At 40.5% G+C, this 16,111-nt stretch overlaps 3 protein-coding genes across 5 annotated transcripts in view; 1 reads left to right on the forward strand and 2 right to left on the reverse strand.

Moving 5' to 3' along the window:
• The window catches only part of fut11 (fucosyltransferase 11 (alpha (1,3) fucosyltransferase)), a 6,543-nt gene extending 1,629 nt beyond the window's left edge, over positions 1-4,914 (reverse strand). The window contains exons 1-4 of one of the 2 annotated variants that reach the window (XM_063877063.1): positions 4,753-4,914; positions 2,117-2,413; positions 1,602-1,982; positions 87-709 (exon numbers count right to left, since the gene is read on the reverse strand). In XM_063877063.1, the coding sequence (XP_063733133.1) occupies positions 87-709; positions 1,602-1,982; positions 2,117-2,413 (1,301 nt within the window). In that variant the 5' untranslated portion in view covers positions 4,753-4,914. Of the gene's footprint in view, positions 1-86; positions 710-1,601; positions 1,983-2,116; positions 2,414-2,679; positions 2,860-4,752 lie in introns of those variants that run through there. The other variant, XM_063877062.1, reaches the window with a different exon arrangement.
• rab9b (RAB9B, member RAS oncogene family) lies at positions 4,441-8,462 on the forward strand. Its single transcript, XM_063877067.1, has 2 exons — positions 4,441-4,511; positions 5,356-8,462. The coding sequence occupies exon 2, from the start codon at positions 5,409-5,411 to the stop codon at positions 6,018-6,020; it is 612 nt and encodes a 203-aa protein (XP_063733137.1). The 5' UTR covers positions 4,441-4,511; positions 5,356-5,408; the 3' UTR covers positions 6,021-8,462.
• plp1a (proteolipid protein 1a) lies at positions 7,703-15,701 on the reverse strand. 2 transcript variants are annotated; one of them, XM_063877064.1, is made up of 7 exons: positions 15,382-15,701; positions 13,131-13,317; positions 12,851-13,007; positions 12,364-12,532; positions 11,443-11,516; positions 11,267-11,332; positions 7,703-9,382 (listed from the first exon to the last, which is right to left on the reverse strand). In XM_063877064.1, exons 1-7 carry the CDS (start codon positions 15,383-15,385, stop codon positions 9,218-9,220), a joined length of 822 nt encoding a protein of 273 aa, XP_063733134.1. In that variant the 5' UTR covers positions 15,386-15,701; the 3' UTR covers positions 7,703-9,217. The 2 variants fall into 2 exon arrangements, with proteins under 2 accessions (XP_063733134.1, XP_063733136.1); XM_063877066.1 differs by lacking the exon at positions 7,703-9,382 and adding an exon at positions 9,547-10,859 and having other exon boundaries at positions 15,382-15,698.
• Positions 15,702-16,111: the final 410 nt, after the last annotated feature.

Consider the following 16,111-nt stretch of genomic DNA (forward strand, 5'->3'; position numbering starts at 1 on the left):
CCTCGGGACATTGTTATTCACATTAAAAGTAGAGAAGGTAGAAGGATTTCACACCTGGCACAGGGAATAATTTAACACTAACTCACCCATCATCTGCAGGTAAGTCTTGGACATGTCCGTACCCCGGGCTGGGCAGGGGGCACCCCATGTGAGAGTTGTTTGCCATTTTAGGCTTTGGAGGTTGGTTCATCTTGGGGGCTTTCCTATACGAGCGTTCTGCCACCAGTCGTGTATTCTCCTGGTCACACACATAACACTCAAATCCGTTCAGGTAGTTTGGTTTACTCATGTCATTAACCCCCCACTCGCGAGTCTCCAGCACCTCTAACAAGCGAGTGTTAGTAATGCGGCTGGGCTTCTTGAATTCTAAATATCTTGCATATTCATCATCGTTCTCATCAAGACGTTTGAGGAATTCAGCGAGACTTTTGGGTGAGGGGAAGTGATCTATGATGATGGCAGAGTGGTCGTTGGGCATCCAGTCTGCCACAGAGGAGGAGCCCCGGTAGACGGGCACGCAGCCCTGGTGCAGAGGACGCCACAGCTTCTCCGTCATGTAATCCGGACACAGGCCGTTCTCCAGCGCCAGGTGAAACTTGTAGCGGGCAACAAAATTCATAAAGTTGGATTCTTCCCCAGTCGCTGTGGATGTGTCCTCAAGATTTTCAGGTAGAGGTTTGTTGTTCAAGCATTTCCCGTAAGAGTCCACCTGCAGGAGAGGAGTGAGAAAGTAGAGAGATGGGTCAATATTCAGGAAACATTTGGGAGATTATAAATGAGACAGTGACAAGTTTTTCATGAAACCCTGATTAGACGTTTCTAATTAAACTCCATCCCTGATGGAATTTCTCAAAACTGGCACTGAGGGCTATATTTACAAAGCATTTGCAGAGGTGTTTCTGCAGTTGACGACTTGGGGATTAATTATATTTGACCTCTTGTCCTTTTCCCCACAAGTAGGTTCAAGTGGAAGCAGGAAAGATGCCAGATTTTTTTTTAGAGCAGGAGATCCAAGTGATTTATTGTACAGAATGCATATTAGAGTGTTGAAAACGGAGGAAATGACTGGAAATGGTGTTTACCCTAACCAGAAATGTATCCTGACATTGTTGTTGTTCTCTTGCAACAACATGTCAGGGGATTAGTAAATATGACATCAACAAATATAGTTTGAGTACCATTCTGTTTTCTTAATCTTATAAGAAATGAGGAAAAAACAAACTATACTGTGTTATATCATGCTATAGAATGATAACATATTGTACTGCCATCTGACCACATCATATACAATATTTTATGTTTATTTAAAATGACTTAATCTAAGTATATATTTTATTGTGATTGGGTTAGGGATGCTGTTATGTTACATATTCTAGACCTGCTGCTAATGATCAAAACACGTCACTTTAACCTCATAAATTACTTTGTGCCATGGTCTTTTGTCCCCTATAGTAGTTGTAAACACCTACTTTTGTTGTTATTTTTCAGGTTTACTTTTATTTATCTGAACCTCTCTTGTGCGGCTGCAACACCTGATTTTCCCCTCAGGGGATCAACAAAGGCTTATCTTATCTTTGTAAAAAACATCTCAGTATCTGTACCTGGATATACTTCATGAGCTCCTGGACATATCTGTTTCTGTCCGAGGGTACGTCGCAGTGAGACTGCATGTACAGGACAGGAGCCAGGCCTTCCCTCCTCAGACGGTTCTTCTCCCCAAGGGACACAGCCACAGGCTGCAGCAGGTAATCCAGAGAGGGCAGCCACTGCAGGGTCAGAGGATAGTCCGACTCCCTGCGAAACGTGGCAGTGTAGTTGAACAGCCTGATTCCCGGTCCATGGGAGAGGATGTAGTTATTCATGGGGGACTCTTCGTGGAACAGTGCCCAGGTCTGGTGGCGGAGACGAGGCAGTGGCGCCTCATATGCCCGAAAGTCTGTCCCATAAAAGATGATAGATGCAGTCCGCTTGTACATCTGGACCTTTCAAGATCAAACTCAGGATTACTGGCAGAGCAACTTCAGGCGGTAATTATTATTAATGTGAGCATGCATCTTCTGTATGTTTAAGCCAGGAGTTTCAGTCAAAGGCTTTGTGAGGTTAATATCTCTGGTACCTTGCGGTTGCTTGTGACCAGGCAGGAGGATGTGGCACAGTCGATGCGTTCAGAGTCACCAGGGAAATGTGGGAACAGACCTCCGCTCCACCAGAGGAGAATGGGCAGCTCCTTGTTGCTGCGGTGGTCTCTGTTGCCAGGTCCTCTGTATGAAGAGATAGATGAAAACTCCATCTCTGACAGAGCACTCTGGGGTTGAAAATCATCTGGAAAGGAGGCAAAGGAGACCCAGACCCAGCAAAGGACACCAAACAGCCCCAGACAAGCACAGGGCACCATCCTGCCCCTACCCGCCATCTAAAAAAAAGTCATAAAGAACAGAAAACACATTTTAGAGACTTTTGCGGATATAATTAGGTCACCATTAAAACTTACAAATCAAGTCGGGTTTTTTAAGTCTTGCAAATTTAAATACACTATGTTTGGGTCCTTATAGCCCAAATTAAAGTTAAAGGGATGCAAACTTCGTTGAACAAACATAAGCAGTTTACTCCAACATTTCAATCATACGTGTCAGTGGTTCCCAAAGATGCACCAATATCCCAACATTTACAGTTTCCTACCTCTAACACTGCGGCGAACGCATCAAGGTGAGTTTGTTTTGATTCTTCAAACCAAACACATACAGCTACTCTTTGAATAAGTGGGTTTTTGAGAGCGGTGATAACAAAGTACAGTCTGTTAACACACAGTCAACGGTACACCGAGGGAATAATAAACACAGCCTGACTCTTCTTCTATGCTGCTGCCTTTCTTCTTCTGTGGTTTCCAAACCACTCACACCCTGCACTACGCCACCTACAGCTCCGGAGTGTATGGAGTCAATGTTCGGTTTTGACTAAGTCAGTGTTGCATTTATTTTGTCGCAAAAATATAATAAGAAAAGCAGAGGACATTGAGGAACCTTTAAGGTGTTAACATTAAAAAAAAAAAGCCACTTAATACAGTAACCAAAAAATTAATTTGCCTTATGTCCAAACAGCTTTGAGATTTAGTGTCATATACAAGTACTACTCGTGACACATTTTAATAATGAAAAAATGTAATTTTAAAAAGCCGTAGCAAACTATGTCAATTAAAATAACATTAGAAATGGGATAGCATATGACCAAGAAAATGTCATGAAAAAAAAGCTTGTGATGTACCTTGTCACTGGATAATATTAACAAAAATATATTGAAATAAGTATAAGGTCAATGGCCTCTACTGTAAAAACAGAATGTTTTTTAACAAACTCAATAAAAATAAAAATAAAAATCTAATTAAGGCTATATACTGTTGGGTTGTTTAATATAATCTATCAGGATGTATGTTGCATACATATAAATCTGCAAATTGACTACTAAGCTAAAACCAGTTAAATAAATGTAACGTAGTGTGTAGTAGAGGTGGAAAAAGTACTCAGATCTTGTACTACTTAAAAGTAATACCAGCATTCAGGAATACTGTGATACAAGTAAAAGTCCTGCATACAAAATGTTACTTAAGTAAAAGTACAACATTATTGTCAGCTAAATTTACTATGTAAAGGCACATGTACTCATTATGCAGATTGGTCAGACTTCAGACTTATATATAATATATGTTTTGATTATATTTATTGATGCATTAAAGTGTGATCAAAGCTGGTAAAGGTGCATCTAGTTGTATTGACTTTGTATACTGTAGGGAAGCGTTTGAATTGACTCCAGGTGTAATTAAAGTCATATTTAAGGGTTGATTATATTTCACATCATTAATCCAAATCTGAAAGTAACTAAAGGCATTGAATAAATGAAGTGGGGTAAAACAACACGATGTAGCTCTGAATTGTAGTGGAACACAAGTAAAAAAGTAGCAAAGACATTTAAATACTTAAATAAAGTCCCTCAAAATCTTACTTATACAGTACTTAGTAAATATAAATGTACATCGTTACTTTACACCACTGGTAAAAGTACTAGTATGTTCCTGAAATGTTGTAAAGTACAAGCACCATGCAAAGGAAAAAAAAAACAAACTTAAGTGATGTAGTACTATTTCCAATTCAAAATGTACTTCAATATTGTGTGCGATGAATGTATAAGGACATGCGTACACCTCATATAGGCTCCAGTGTACGTTTCACACTAATCAATGAGATTTTTGTATTTTAAAAAAATGTTTTTTGTACAATAAATGTAATTCTATTACAATGACTGTCAACAATTTTGCTGTGAAAAAAACTATTTCCCTCCTTGGGATAAATAAAGTACATCTATCTATGCAATCTCACGGCAACACATACGGGCTTTAGGACCTCGCTCTGTCTGGGCGGTGTGCACGTGCAGCTTCCCAATGGGGGCGCGCATGTCACGACAGTCATTCACATGTAGGGGAGGAGGGCAGGCAGCGCAATATCAGCGATAGTGACAGGGTGAGTCAAAATACAGGCTTTTCATATTGATATAAGACGCATTCAATCAGAAATAAATCATCTCAGTGCAACATTCGTTCTTTTGCTGCTTTTAAAGTAGTTTTGATTTGCATTTGCACTGAAGCTAGCGGTTAGCCTGAATGTCAACAAGCCTCCAGAGTAGTCGGCTAGCTTGTTAGTTGGATACACGGTTTAGCAGTGTTTTCTGCCTGTTGCATTGGAGGTTTTAAAAGCATGTTACCTCTTTCGGTTCCTAGTTAACTTCTGCTCTGTAGTATGTCATGCACAGTTCCGCAGAGACCCTTGGAGATGCAGAGTTGCCAGCAGTAAACATCTGACAACAAGCTGGTACATGTTGGTGCTCTGCGCAGGTGCAGAGGCTGTCCCCAGTCAGCTCATGATCCTGACTCGCCCCTGTTGTTGTGGCGTAGGAATTGTTATATACGACATGAAACTACTCTCTCAGTTTTTGCACGTTAAGCTTTATGTCTTTAAGCTTGCAAGCTTGTGTAGGTTATCATGAGTCATGGAGTAAACCATACGCATGTAGTCATCCCTGAGCTTTAAACTGAAACCTTTGGAAGACATCTCGGTCCTTAACCCCTGTCATGATGTCCCTGAAACTAGTAAACCATTACACATCTCTTTAAAACACAAATGTTGCAAGAACAGCATTTGTTCGTAGTTATCTACACTGGATCATCTAGGTAGTAAAGTCCACAGACTTCTGTTCTGGTGTTTTCTAAAATGTAGTATGTTTCAGTTCCTATATCCGCTATAGTGATTTGCTTTTCTCTTTAATTGTGTAGTAAGTATTTATGTTTGTGTTACTTCCTCTTTCTAGGTTAAATCAACCCTGGTCTGCCACCTGGTGTGGCTTGCTGGGTGGGTGGAAACATGATTAGCGGTAAGAGCCTGCTCCTGAAGGTGATCCTGCTGGGAGACGGTGGGGTGGGCAAGTCCTCCCTAATGAACCGCTATGTCACCGACCGCTTCGACTCCCAGTCATTTCACACCATTGGCGTGGAGTTCCTGAACCGGGACTTGGAAGTTGACGGGCGCTTGGTCACTCTTCAGATCTGGGACACAGCAGGCCAGGAGCGCTTCAAGTCCCTTCGCACCCCGTTCTACCGAGGCGCAGACTGCTGCCTGCTCACATTTGCTGTGAACGACCTGCAGAGCTTCCAGAACCTTGGCGGCTGGAAGAAAGAGTTCATGTACTACTCAGATGTGAAAGACCCTGAGCGCTTCCCTTTTGTGGTGCTCGGCAATAAGGTGGACATGGAGCAGAGAGAGGTGGGGGAGGATGAAGCTCGGGCCTGGTGTGAGGAGAACGGCTGCTGCCCGTACTTTGAGACGAGTGCTAAGGATGACACTAATGTCACAGCTGCGTTCGAGGCGGCTGTCAGAGAAGTGCTGGCTGCTGAGGACCAGATTGACCATACACTGCTGGGTAGTACTATCGATCTCCATGGCAACCGCAAAACATCTCGCGGGTCTTGCTGCTGATTGGTCATGTGTGAATCCACCTTGTCCTATTCTCTCTGGCTGAAACTCACAGTTTTGAGAGTCGGTCAGACATTGTTAATGGTACAACTGTAGGTACAAGATACTGAGAAAAGTATCCCCATGATAAGTGGATAAAATACAGCTGCTCTTAGGAGGGCTGGTCAAGGATGCAGCTGTTGCTAGATTGTTGAATTATTGCTCCAACAAAGGTACCGGCAATCTGTACCAGGCACACTTATCCTTTCTACTCTCTTTTTCAGAGAGTCTGCTTTCAGTAGTGTTGTTTCACAAAAACATTGTCAGCCAGCTTCAGCCGATGCAGGAGTTGTATCAAATAGTGTTTACAGAGCATTTATTCATCGCTGCTTGCAGCTTCAATTTAAATTATTAAAATGAATACTGTGGATGAGACATTATTAGTCCCCTTATAAAGAGCACACTCTACTTTTTGAACAGTGATTTACATTTTCCTGGATTTTTGAGGGACTTTGAATGCAGTTTCACACTTTTGTTATTAGATCTTTTCAGAGAAGTAAAGAGCTAATGAACAAACAGTGTCTGTGAGTGACAGTGTTCCTTATACAGGCAGATGTTGTGCATGAGGGCTTCCAATATTTAGTGTAATGACCATTATAGGATTTGTGGTCCGAGGAACTTATATAATTGCTGCTCTCTAACACAGAAGTATTCAATGCGAAAGGAATTCTAAGCTTTAATTCTGCAGCTATGACTGTAAGCATTTGGTACGAGTTTATGAACATCTCTCCGTTATTTGTCTCACCACTGCACGAGACAGTGTCAGGTATAGTTAGGCATTCATTTTGATTTCCCATGATTTATGGACAAGTTTACTGCGTAAGGTTCAGTGTTTCTCAAGGTTTATAAAATAATACTTATTTTGCTGCTTTTGTTGATAAACTGTTTATTTTCTCTGTAAAGCACATTTCCATCTTCGCGCGTGTGTAATTTCTGGGTGGAATTCTGTTCGACCAAGGGCTGATATTATTCTGTTTTCTGGATGTATAGAGGAAGTTGTAATTATCAGAATAACAATACGTTTTACACTTTTGGCACGTTTGCAAACTTGTGCTTGGTTCTTTCTTGCCATTTGTCTTGACGTCTCTTTTTTTAAATTGGATTTATTACATACAACTTCTCTGTTCAATGTGAAAAAGCCTGAGCACCAGGACAGGGCCATTACTACTAATGTGTGCATTATCTCTCCCGTCCATTCATACAGTATTGAGTGAAAATACAACTGAGTATTCTGACAACTTTACATTGTTTACTTGTTTTCAGCTAGGCGGTACTAACCTTTTAAATGTTTTTTCAAGCAGGAAAAATAATATCCTGATATCCAATGCTTCAAACTCATTCTAAAACATAGTCTGAATTTATTCTCACCAGTATTTTGATCGCTGCCGGAATAGTATTTTATGTTGAGTCCACTCAGACAACCACCCCTGTTGCATAAACAAGGTCAAATGTTTTCATCTGCTGAGTGCACAAAGCCACCATTGTTCTTATTATAGTGCTTGTTCTCATCTTTATGTTATGTTGGAGGTATTGAGTTTTCTCTCACCCTGAGATTTGCCTTCCAAGTAAAAAAGAAAGCATCATATTTCATTTGGTGAGTGTGCAGACTCATGGTTAAAATTACAATAGCTTTATTGTAAACGTAAACAGAATTGGGTACGGTCATATTTACTTATTACATTGAATTAAAACACCTAATACTGTAAAGGTGAGTTGAGCACTAGTAGTAGCAGTATGAGAGAAACCTTATTAACTGTATTCTTGTGGCATTTTAACTAAATCAAACTGGTAGCGTTCATGCACTCAAAGCAAAAGTGCTAGCTGTTAGCTTATCATTTGTCAGTGTTAATGTTTCTGCGTTAAACAGATTACTTTGTCTTCACTTCACCTTTCAGGTTTTATCCTGTTCAAATTGTAACCACAGTCTTTAACTGAAATGTAACTGACCTGAGAATCAGTGGGTACTCAGAAGCTGGTAGCATAACTCGACAGTATGTTGCTCTCATGATGCTGTCTTATCTCACTGCAACGGTCTTGTTTTGTGGTTCTTTTTTTTATGTAATAATATTGTTACTGTAATATTTATGAATGTTAAACACATTTCTTTGGACTGTCCAAATGAATGAGCTTATGTAAATTGCAAAGGGCATTCATTACCTAATGATGTACAAAATGACACTGAACGTCTGTCTCTGCCTCAGTGCTCAAACCCATGAGTGTGATTCAAGCTGTTTGAAAGTCAGGCTATTCATCTCGATTATGTGTTCATCTGATGGACAACTTCCCGCTCTCCTCTTTTTGCACTACCAAGGAAAAGGCTGGCCTGCTAACATGTTGGCAAAACAGCAAATACTCTCCCATGCTTGGCTACAAATAAATCATGCAACATACCAAATGGAGACACTACCTTTGTGTTTGTGTGGTACTTTGTGCTCTTGCCTTGAAAATTCATGAAAGTACAGTATGTGGCTTTAGAAATAGCTTTCACGTTTGGAAAAACAAAAACTTTAAACTATTTTAATACTTAAATAGGTCACTCAAATCAATTAATTTACCTCAGCTCTCCACCTTCAACAGTCATTTCACATGAAGTAAAATGTTGCCTCAATGTTTGCACTTTTATAAACAGCAGTGTTCAAATGCAGCATATTATATTTCTTAGCAAGTTCTCAAACCACACATCTTGAAATGTAATCCCAAAATTCTCCTTGTTTATATTTTCTTCACACAAGACCTTAGATGTGATTGAAGGACCAAGTATGTGTGAGAACCCTTGAGATGGTGAACACAGTTTATTTCCTCTTCATTAAAAAGGATAGTAAGCATGCACCGCATACTGTGAAGTCAGAAGAAAAAACATTATGTATGCCTTTCAAACTACATCTCTGTCTTGAAGGAAATATACACAAAGTAAAGACTCTATAGACATTTGTCAGAATGTTATACAATAATAAAGTATTGAACAGTCAAGGCACCTAGCTGCATTTGTACCATTTCACTACTTTAGATGTGAACACGTGATTTTTTAATGAAAACATAGAATGAATGAAGGGAATCAATTAACCAAATACTATCAAAGTGGTAAACTTCACTTGAATGTGTAAAATGCTTAATGGGGTTGATCGTCATGAAAAGCTCTTGCAGCAGCACCGGAGGTGCTGTCAGGAGATGTCAAATGTGTTTGCAGGGTATGGGGAGCAAAGTGTACCCCCTCTATCCCGCTGAAGCCTCCCATACAGATCATAGCCTCTTCTCTCCTCTCTCTCACCGTGCCTCAGCTTCCTTTGGTAGACCTGGTTCACAGCCAAGTGCAGGGCACAGTGCACCTGTGGACAAAAGAGGAGAAAATACAAACACCTTACAAAACACCTTGGCCCCTAGATATGGCAGAAAGCCAAGAATGGAGCACTAGTTAAACACATACACTACACCAGACACAACACCAGATACTGCACTTTCACACAGACTACAAACAAATCTTTTCAAAAGGCACTCGGAACATCATTTTCTTTTTATTATCAAATTTTACCAACACAAAAATAATCATCAAACAGCCAGCTGCCGTTTGACAAATGCACCACTCACAGCTGGGTAAAGCTCACACCAAATAGAATAATGTACTTATTATGCTGCGAAAGGTTTTATTAGAAATACCCAAAGTGCAAAAGTAATAGTAAAAACATCAACAGTAGGTAAACAAAATGTGTTATACAATAACTACAACACAATTCCTAAAGAATAAGAGACAAAACAAAACATTCTCTATAAAAGTACCTCAGTCATGCATTTAGAGCAGTGGGGATCCAACCAGAACAATGTAATTTAGGTAAAATAAAACAAAGTCACTTGATAAGTTAGCACCTAGTGCTTTAGCAATCTAATCTCAAAATGATGAGAAACAATTTATGACCTTTCTAGATCAGAACCAAACAAGTATGTCCCTTTGTCCAAAATAAACAATTCAAAACAATCTAAAATTCCTTCACTCTGAATCCATCACTTCAATTATTGGGAGGGAGGTGGGGGTCATGCAGCAGCATATGTGTGTGTGTGAGAGTCTCATAGGGGCTGCATTTAGGCTTTAGAGAAGTCTAACCCTCTCTTTGTTCGCTGGACCCTCTCCATTGATATGTAATATAACCCTTGGCAGAGACTCGGAGCACAGGTGGCCCCCACAACTGGCTCCTTATTGGCTTGCTTTCAGAATGGCCATGACTTCATTGTTGGGCCTTTTCTCCGGCCCGTGAGAAAAGTCCTGAGGTCAGCGTGAGTCTGCAAATGCATGCTTGTCTGCCACCATGGCAACCAGATGTGAAGGATGGTAGTCATGGTAACCTATAATCCCTATTCTGTGCAACAGCTGCATCTTCGCAGCACGTGTCGCAAATTGGTGGTTATTTCTTTCACTTGTTAATTTATTAGTGATGTGTTATTTCTATTTTGAGAGCAACTGGAAGCAGGAATTATTTCTTGACTGACTTGAAAAAAAGAGCAATAATTTACAAATATTTTGGCAACATGGCATAGGAAATAAGACTTCCTGCATGTAAAAGCAGAAGAAAAACATACAAGCAGAGAAAAACATAACATTATTAAAAATATAAAAACACTTTAAGAGTCCGTGACCACAGGTGGTTCTGTGCAGATGATGAGAAGGAGAGAGTTGTTGCCGTCCCATTACATCCCCATGTTGATAGTGAGGTAGTGAGAGAGCTGGTAAGACTAACACCGTGCACCCATGCCCTTTCTCCCCAGATACCGAAGAACTGCAAAGTTATAGGTAGTCGATACAGTATAGGTCAGCTATGGAAGAAAAAAAAAGCAGAGACAGGAAGTGTAAGAACATGGAAGAGTGAAAAATTCAGAACATCCAGAAACTAGACATAAGAAAAGATATGATTAACTGCTAATGGCATTAATTTGATAGCAGATCCCATCCGTATAACGGCTTCTGTAATGGAGCATGCCGGTATAATGGGTGCACCATTTGCCTGGCTGGAAAACCACCAGACATTACAACACTATTATGATGTTTGTGTCAGCTGAGAAAGAGGAACAGAGAGCAATAGTACAAAAGTCATCACTCATGGAGGCCTGAGATGCCTTGCCGCCTACACTTTGAGCGTCACCGAGTCACATGAGTCATAACACTATTGTACCCCACTGTTGAAAGTAACAGGCAAGGCCCAATCTGAGGCATAATCACTCACCAGAGCCAAGAGAGTAATGCCAGCACCAGCGAAGGCAGCAATGTAGAGGTCATAGGTCATCTGGTACTGATCGGAGATAAGAGAACTGCATTAGTGGTGATGACATACATCTTCATTTCATGTCAAGAAAATTGTAGAACATGACTGCAGAGCTTTAATTATTCCCAGGTCCTTACTTCTCTGGTCTTGCAAACATTGGAGAGAGTCATACCACACGCTTTCCCTGGCACTGCGTTCCAAGGAAGGAGACCTGTTAAAAATAATATTTCTCTATTTATTTTGATCTTTTAATCACCAAGTGTTAAAAGGATGAAGTTGCCATTATTTGTTCTTATGTTCCAATATCACTTGAAAAGTCATAAAACCAGAAACGTCAGTAGGCCTATGTTTCAATACGTTTTAACTACCATGCCTTGAGGCACGTAAAGATGGAAATCTCAGAAAACTAGTAACAAAAAAAGTTTATAAAAATAAAAAGTTTATCAATTTTCATCACCAGCGAGGCACAGTATTTTCGTACCTTATGAAACAAAAACATTTTTTTTTCTCCAGATTCACACCATCAGGATTGTGCATATGGGATGGAGTGAAAAAGTAAAGCGCCCATGTACATGGTTAGGAAGGAACATGTCACTGAAAGAGTGGATCATTGTATGGCAAATGTGTTATTAGACACAATCTAAGGATGGCAAAGTTGAGCTTTCCCCCACCACTCTAGAATAAAAAGAACAATTATTGGCTTGATTGCGACAACATTTGTTCTGATGTTCAAGGTGCCCATGTGATGAATCCTCATTTGCTTCGATTATCTTAACTTATTTCTCTACTGCCACCATGAGAACGGCATTTTAGGATACTTTTTGTTTAGTGGTAATTATTTGCAAATGTTAGCATGCTAATAGATTGTGAACATGGTAAACATCATACCTGCCAAAGATAAGCATGTTAGCATGCTGAGCTTAACATGTTGCACTTGTGCTGATGGAATATCCACAGGCAGTTAGTTAACTTGTTGTTGGAATTGGTCTTTTCATGGGATTATTAATGATAAACTTAGTGTGCAGTCCAATAGGTTGTCATCAAAGAATACTTGTTACCATATTGCCTTGCATCCACACAGAGCTGGTTGATACTCGCTGGGGTCTCAGTCAGAACGTCAATGGTGTGGCAGGTGGCATCCATGTTGTAGAAGAAGTAGACAGGCAGGGCAGAGAAGGCAAACACCAGCAGCCACAGCACAGCTAGTACGTATGTCATTACAATAAACTGTGCAAGGAAGAAGTAGAATAAACATTAGGTTGCATCATCATAATAAACTGATGCACATAATCTAAAAGAGTGTTTTTATGAGCATTGACTCAGTAAGAGACCATTTTTTTTCCTTCTGATTAGCTTTTCTTATTATCTTACTCGTTCTTATCCCCAACTGCTCAAACACATACTGTATGCTTATCTTTGCATGTCCCCAAAGGTTTTTAGCAGCCTTAAGATTTTCAGCTCAGCACCCACCAGGGAGTGATATGTGTATTAATCCTATCCAATCTCTCCAATCCCCTTTACTTGTCCCACTCTAGGCCCTCTCACCGAGGAGCTGAGGCAGCGGCCACACATGGTGCTCCTGAACTCTCCAAAGGTTTGCTTGGCAGCACTTGTGGTGTAGAAGCCCTCCGCCAACAGCACGATGCAGTAGAGGAAGAAAAAGGAGGCCAAACCATAGATGACATACTGGAAATATTGGATGCTGAGGAAAAAAGGAAAAAGAAAGAATGTTACAAAGAAGCTAAACCTTCGAAATACATCCAAATAAATCCAATGACAAGGTTAAAAATGTCATTGTAATCAAATGCTTAGATGTACCACTCACATGTAGGCAAGGGTGATGTAGTCCTGAATGTTACGAGCAAAGTAGGTCTCGATGAGTCTTTCCGTCTCTGTGAGTGCCTGGTGCCCACAACCGCAGAAGAGGGCAATGCCAGAGAAACACAGCAGTGTGGCGACCAGGGAGCAGTATGGCACCCCACCCAAACAGCGCATACAGCAATCATAGCAACCTGTCAAGACGCAGCACCGTGAAATTTAATGTATATAATTAACAGCTTCAATATGACACCGACTCTATGTATAAGGCAAGGAGAGTACAATGTGCTTTTTGATTCTTACCACTTAGTTAAAAGTTCAAATCGATTACAACCTGCAAGTAAAATATTTAATACATGTACTCAGGTAAAGGCCATGCAGATAGTCCTGGTTTTGCTTGTAATATTTTTGAGGTATCCCTTTCTCAGTTTTGTCCTTCAAACTAATAATACATGGATATTTTTAACATGATTGATTTATTATTTATTAAGTCTAAAAATAGTGGTTAAATGTCTTCCACAGTTTCTTGACAGTCAATATTCTTGTTTTTTCTGAAAAACAGCCAGGCACACAAAGAGATGTTTGATTATACATGCTATGAATTGATTATCAAAATTGTTGGCAATTCAATGTTTGACAAATCAATTATTGAATATGTTTTTCTGTTATGCTGGATGATTCACAGAACATGCTGCCAACCGTTTCCATAGTGACTGGTTCTTTGGTAGAAAGCCGTTCCCAAAAAGAAAGGAGAGCACAATGAGTTGGAATTTCCAGAGAAGGATGAACCATATTAAAATGGTGTGAACGCATGAAATTAAATAGAATCGAGGTTAAGGCAGAACATTTTGAGATTGATGCCTCAAAATGTGGGCTCTATACAACAACAAAAAAAATCTCTTCACACCTACGGAACAACAAGATTTGAGTGAGATTTCATTTAAATGCTGAATTGACACTGCCGACAGAGGCAGCTGTTAACACTTTCATTCCCTTGGTAAAGCTGTGCACTCTCTCCTATAGTCATGCGATGTCTGAATGGATGCCAAAGGGCCAAGGGCATGGGGATCTATCTGCTCTAACCCCAGCTCGCACCCTGACTCCATTCACCACCCAGCATGGAGAGTGTGAGAAAAGGGGGTGGATGGAGAGGAGAGACAAAGTGAAAGAGAGAGAGAGGCTGCTTTTGTGACTGCAGAGACAACCGTCTTTGTCCTAAGGCATCATGGGGGTACAAGGGCCACCAATGTCATGCAAACAAAGGCCAGAGGCACCTCTTTGCTTGACACACGGACACACACGCACACACTCAGACACTTCCTTCTGGGGAAGACACGGGAACAAGAAAGTGATAGTGGGGAGCTGTCTGTGCTGGAAGAGGATGGAAAAAGCACATCTATAAACAAACAATGCAACTGTGTGCATGTGTGCCATTACATGCTTGAAAGCGTGCATCCACACAGACATGCACAATGAAGGCAGACAGACTGTGGTTGGTACCATTACAGTAAACACAGATGGCGGGAGGGGCGAATAGATAGCTCTTTAATTGAACACTTCTATGTTTGGATGTGTGTGTGAGAGAGAAACTGGGATCACTGTCATTCAGATGGCATCACTACTGTAGCGTGGAAAAATGAGCTTTGAAAGATAAACTGTGAGAAAACTAGCAAATAACAGGCATTTTTTCAGTATTGGTATATTAGGGAATGCAATTGAAGTTGACCAATTAAACTTTCTACTACGTGCACACAAAACTGTGGTCACCATAATACCCAAAAGTAACAGAATTTACATAAATCAAAACATTTCACCGTCTATCCAATATTGGCCCGCATTCCTTGACACCTTGTACCAATTAACTAATTAATTACTTCACGAGGCGGAACCAAGAGCTCAAACAAAGCTGCACCCACTATGTTGATTGTGACTCAAACACGGGCCTCGTTCTGGTAGAAAATGCAAAGCTGAAAGTTCAGCTCTTTAAAAATTGAGAAAGATTGCGACCAAAAGCAAACGCGACACGTCTCCTCTGAAAGTAGCCCTGCCATCTCAAGCATGAAATAAATCCCATGATATCAGTGCAGCATCAGCCGGTGAATATCCGACCTCTAAACTGACAAAAAAAAGTAATAACTTCTGATGCCCTTTCACAGTCCCATTCATATCTGCGAGCAAATCATATGAAATAAAAAGCACATTTGATAATGTGATGTAATGTGTCTGCTCAAAGCTAATAAGTGGTTGGAGTTTCTTACCCATGTCTGGATGTTGCGTTCGAGGACTTGTCGGTTACTGTTTGCTGCCTGCACTGCAGCTGGTCTGCTGATGATATGCGCAACTGGTCTCCGGCCCCCGTATATCAACCTCAACTCGCTTTCTGTTCCCCCAACAATGGACAGACGCACTGATGACTGCAAGTGCAATCTTAAAGAAACAATGTCTCTTTTCAATGAACTTCGTGGCGGAGAATAATGAGGAGGTCAAGGTTCTTACGCTTGCAGAAATGTTCTTAGTTCATTGTTGACGCATATTCGCATCAAGAGAGCAACTTCATATGCAAATACAGAGGAGAGATCGAAAGTAACAACTTGTGAGTTAGCACACGCCAACTCTAGGACTTACAGTCCTTGGTTCTCAAAGGCCTTTTGTTTTAAAGAAAACATCCAGAGCCTGACCAATGAAACGTAATAGGGCCTACAGCTAATAATGGATGATGCATACTGTATGGTCTTTAGGGAAGGATACTACTCTGTACATGACCAGTGAAGGTGATCTGTGTGAAGTTTCGCTTTCAAATATGTCAGGTTATGCTCTCAGACTAAGGAAAGTTTCATATATTTAACTGTGTCTTAGATTCAGAGCTGAACAAGCCAGATCGCTGACATGTTTTTTCATTTATCTCTAGTGGGTCTATTTAGTCCTGGAATGTTCCTTTTTATAAAATAAAGATTAAAGTGGCATTCAAAGACCATTGATATGTGGATT

The sequence above is a fragment of the Eleginops maclovinus genome, chromosome 23 (genome assembly GCF_036324505.1).
Source record: "Eleginops maclovinus isolate JMC-PN-2008 ecotype Puerto Natales chromosome 23, JC_Emac_rtc_rv5, whole genome shotgun sequence".
Taxonomy (NCBI): Eukaryota; Metazoa; Chordata; class Actinopteri; order Perciformes; family Eleginopidae; genus Eleginops; species Eleginops maclovinus.

Coding starts and splice junctions, on each gene's coding strand:
- rab9b (XM_063877067.1), top strand. CDS start 5,409: ATGATTAGCGGTAAGAGCCTGCTCCTGAAGGTGATCCTGCTGGGAGAC.
- plp1a (XM_063877064.1), bottom strand. Junction 13,008..13,130: donor TACATCACCCTTGCCTACAT/GTGAGTGGTACA, acceptor TTTTTTCCTCAG/CATCCAATATTTCCAGTATG. Junction 11,517..12,363: donor TGTGGATGCAAGGCAATATG/GTAACAAGTATT, acceptor TATTTTTAACAG/GTCTCCTTCCTTGGAACGCA.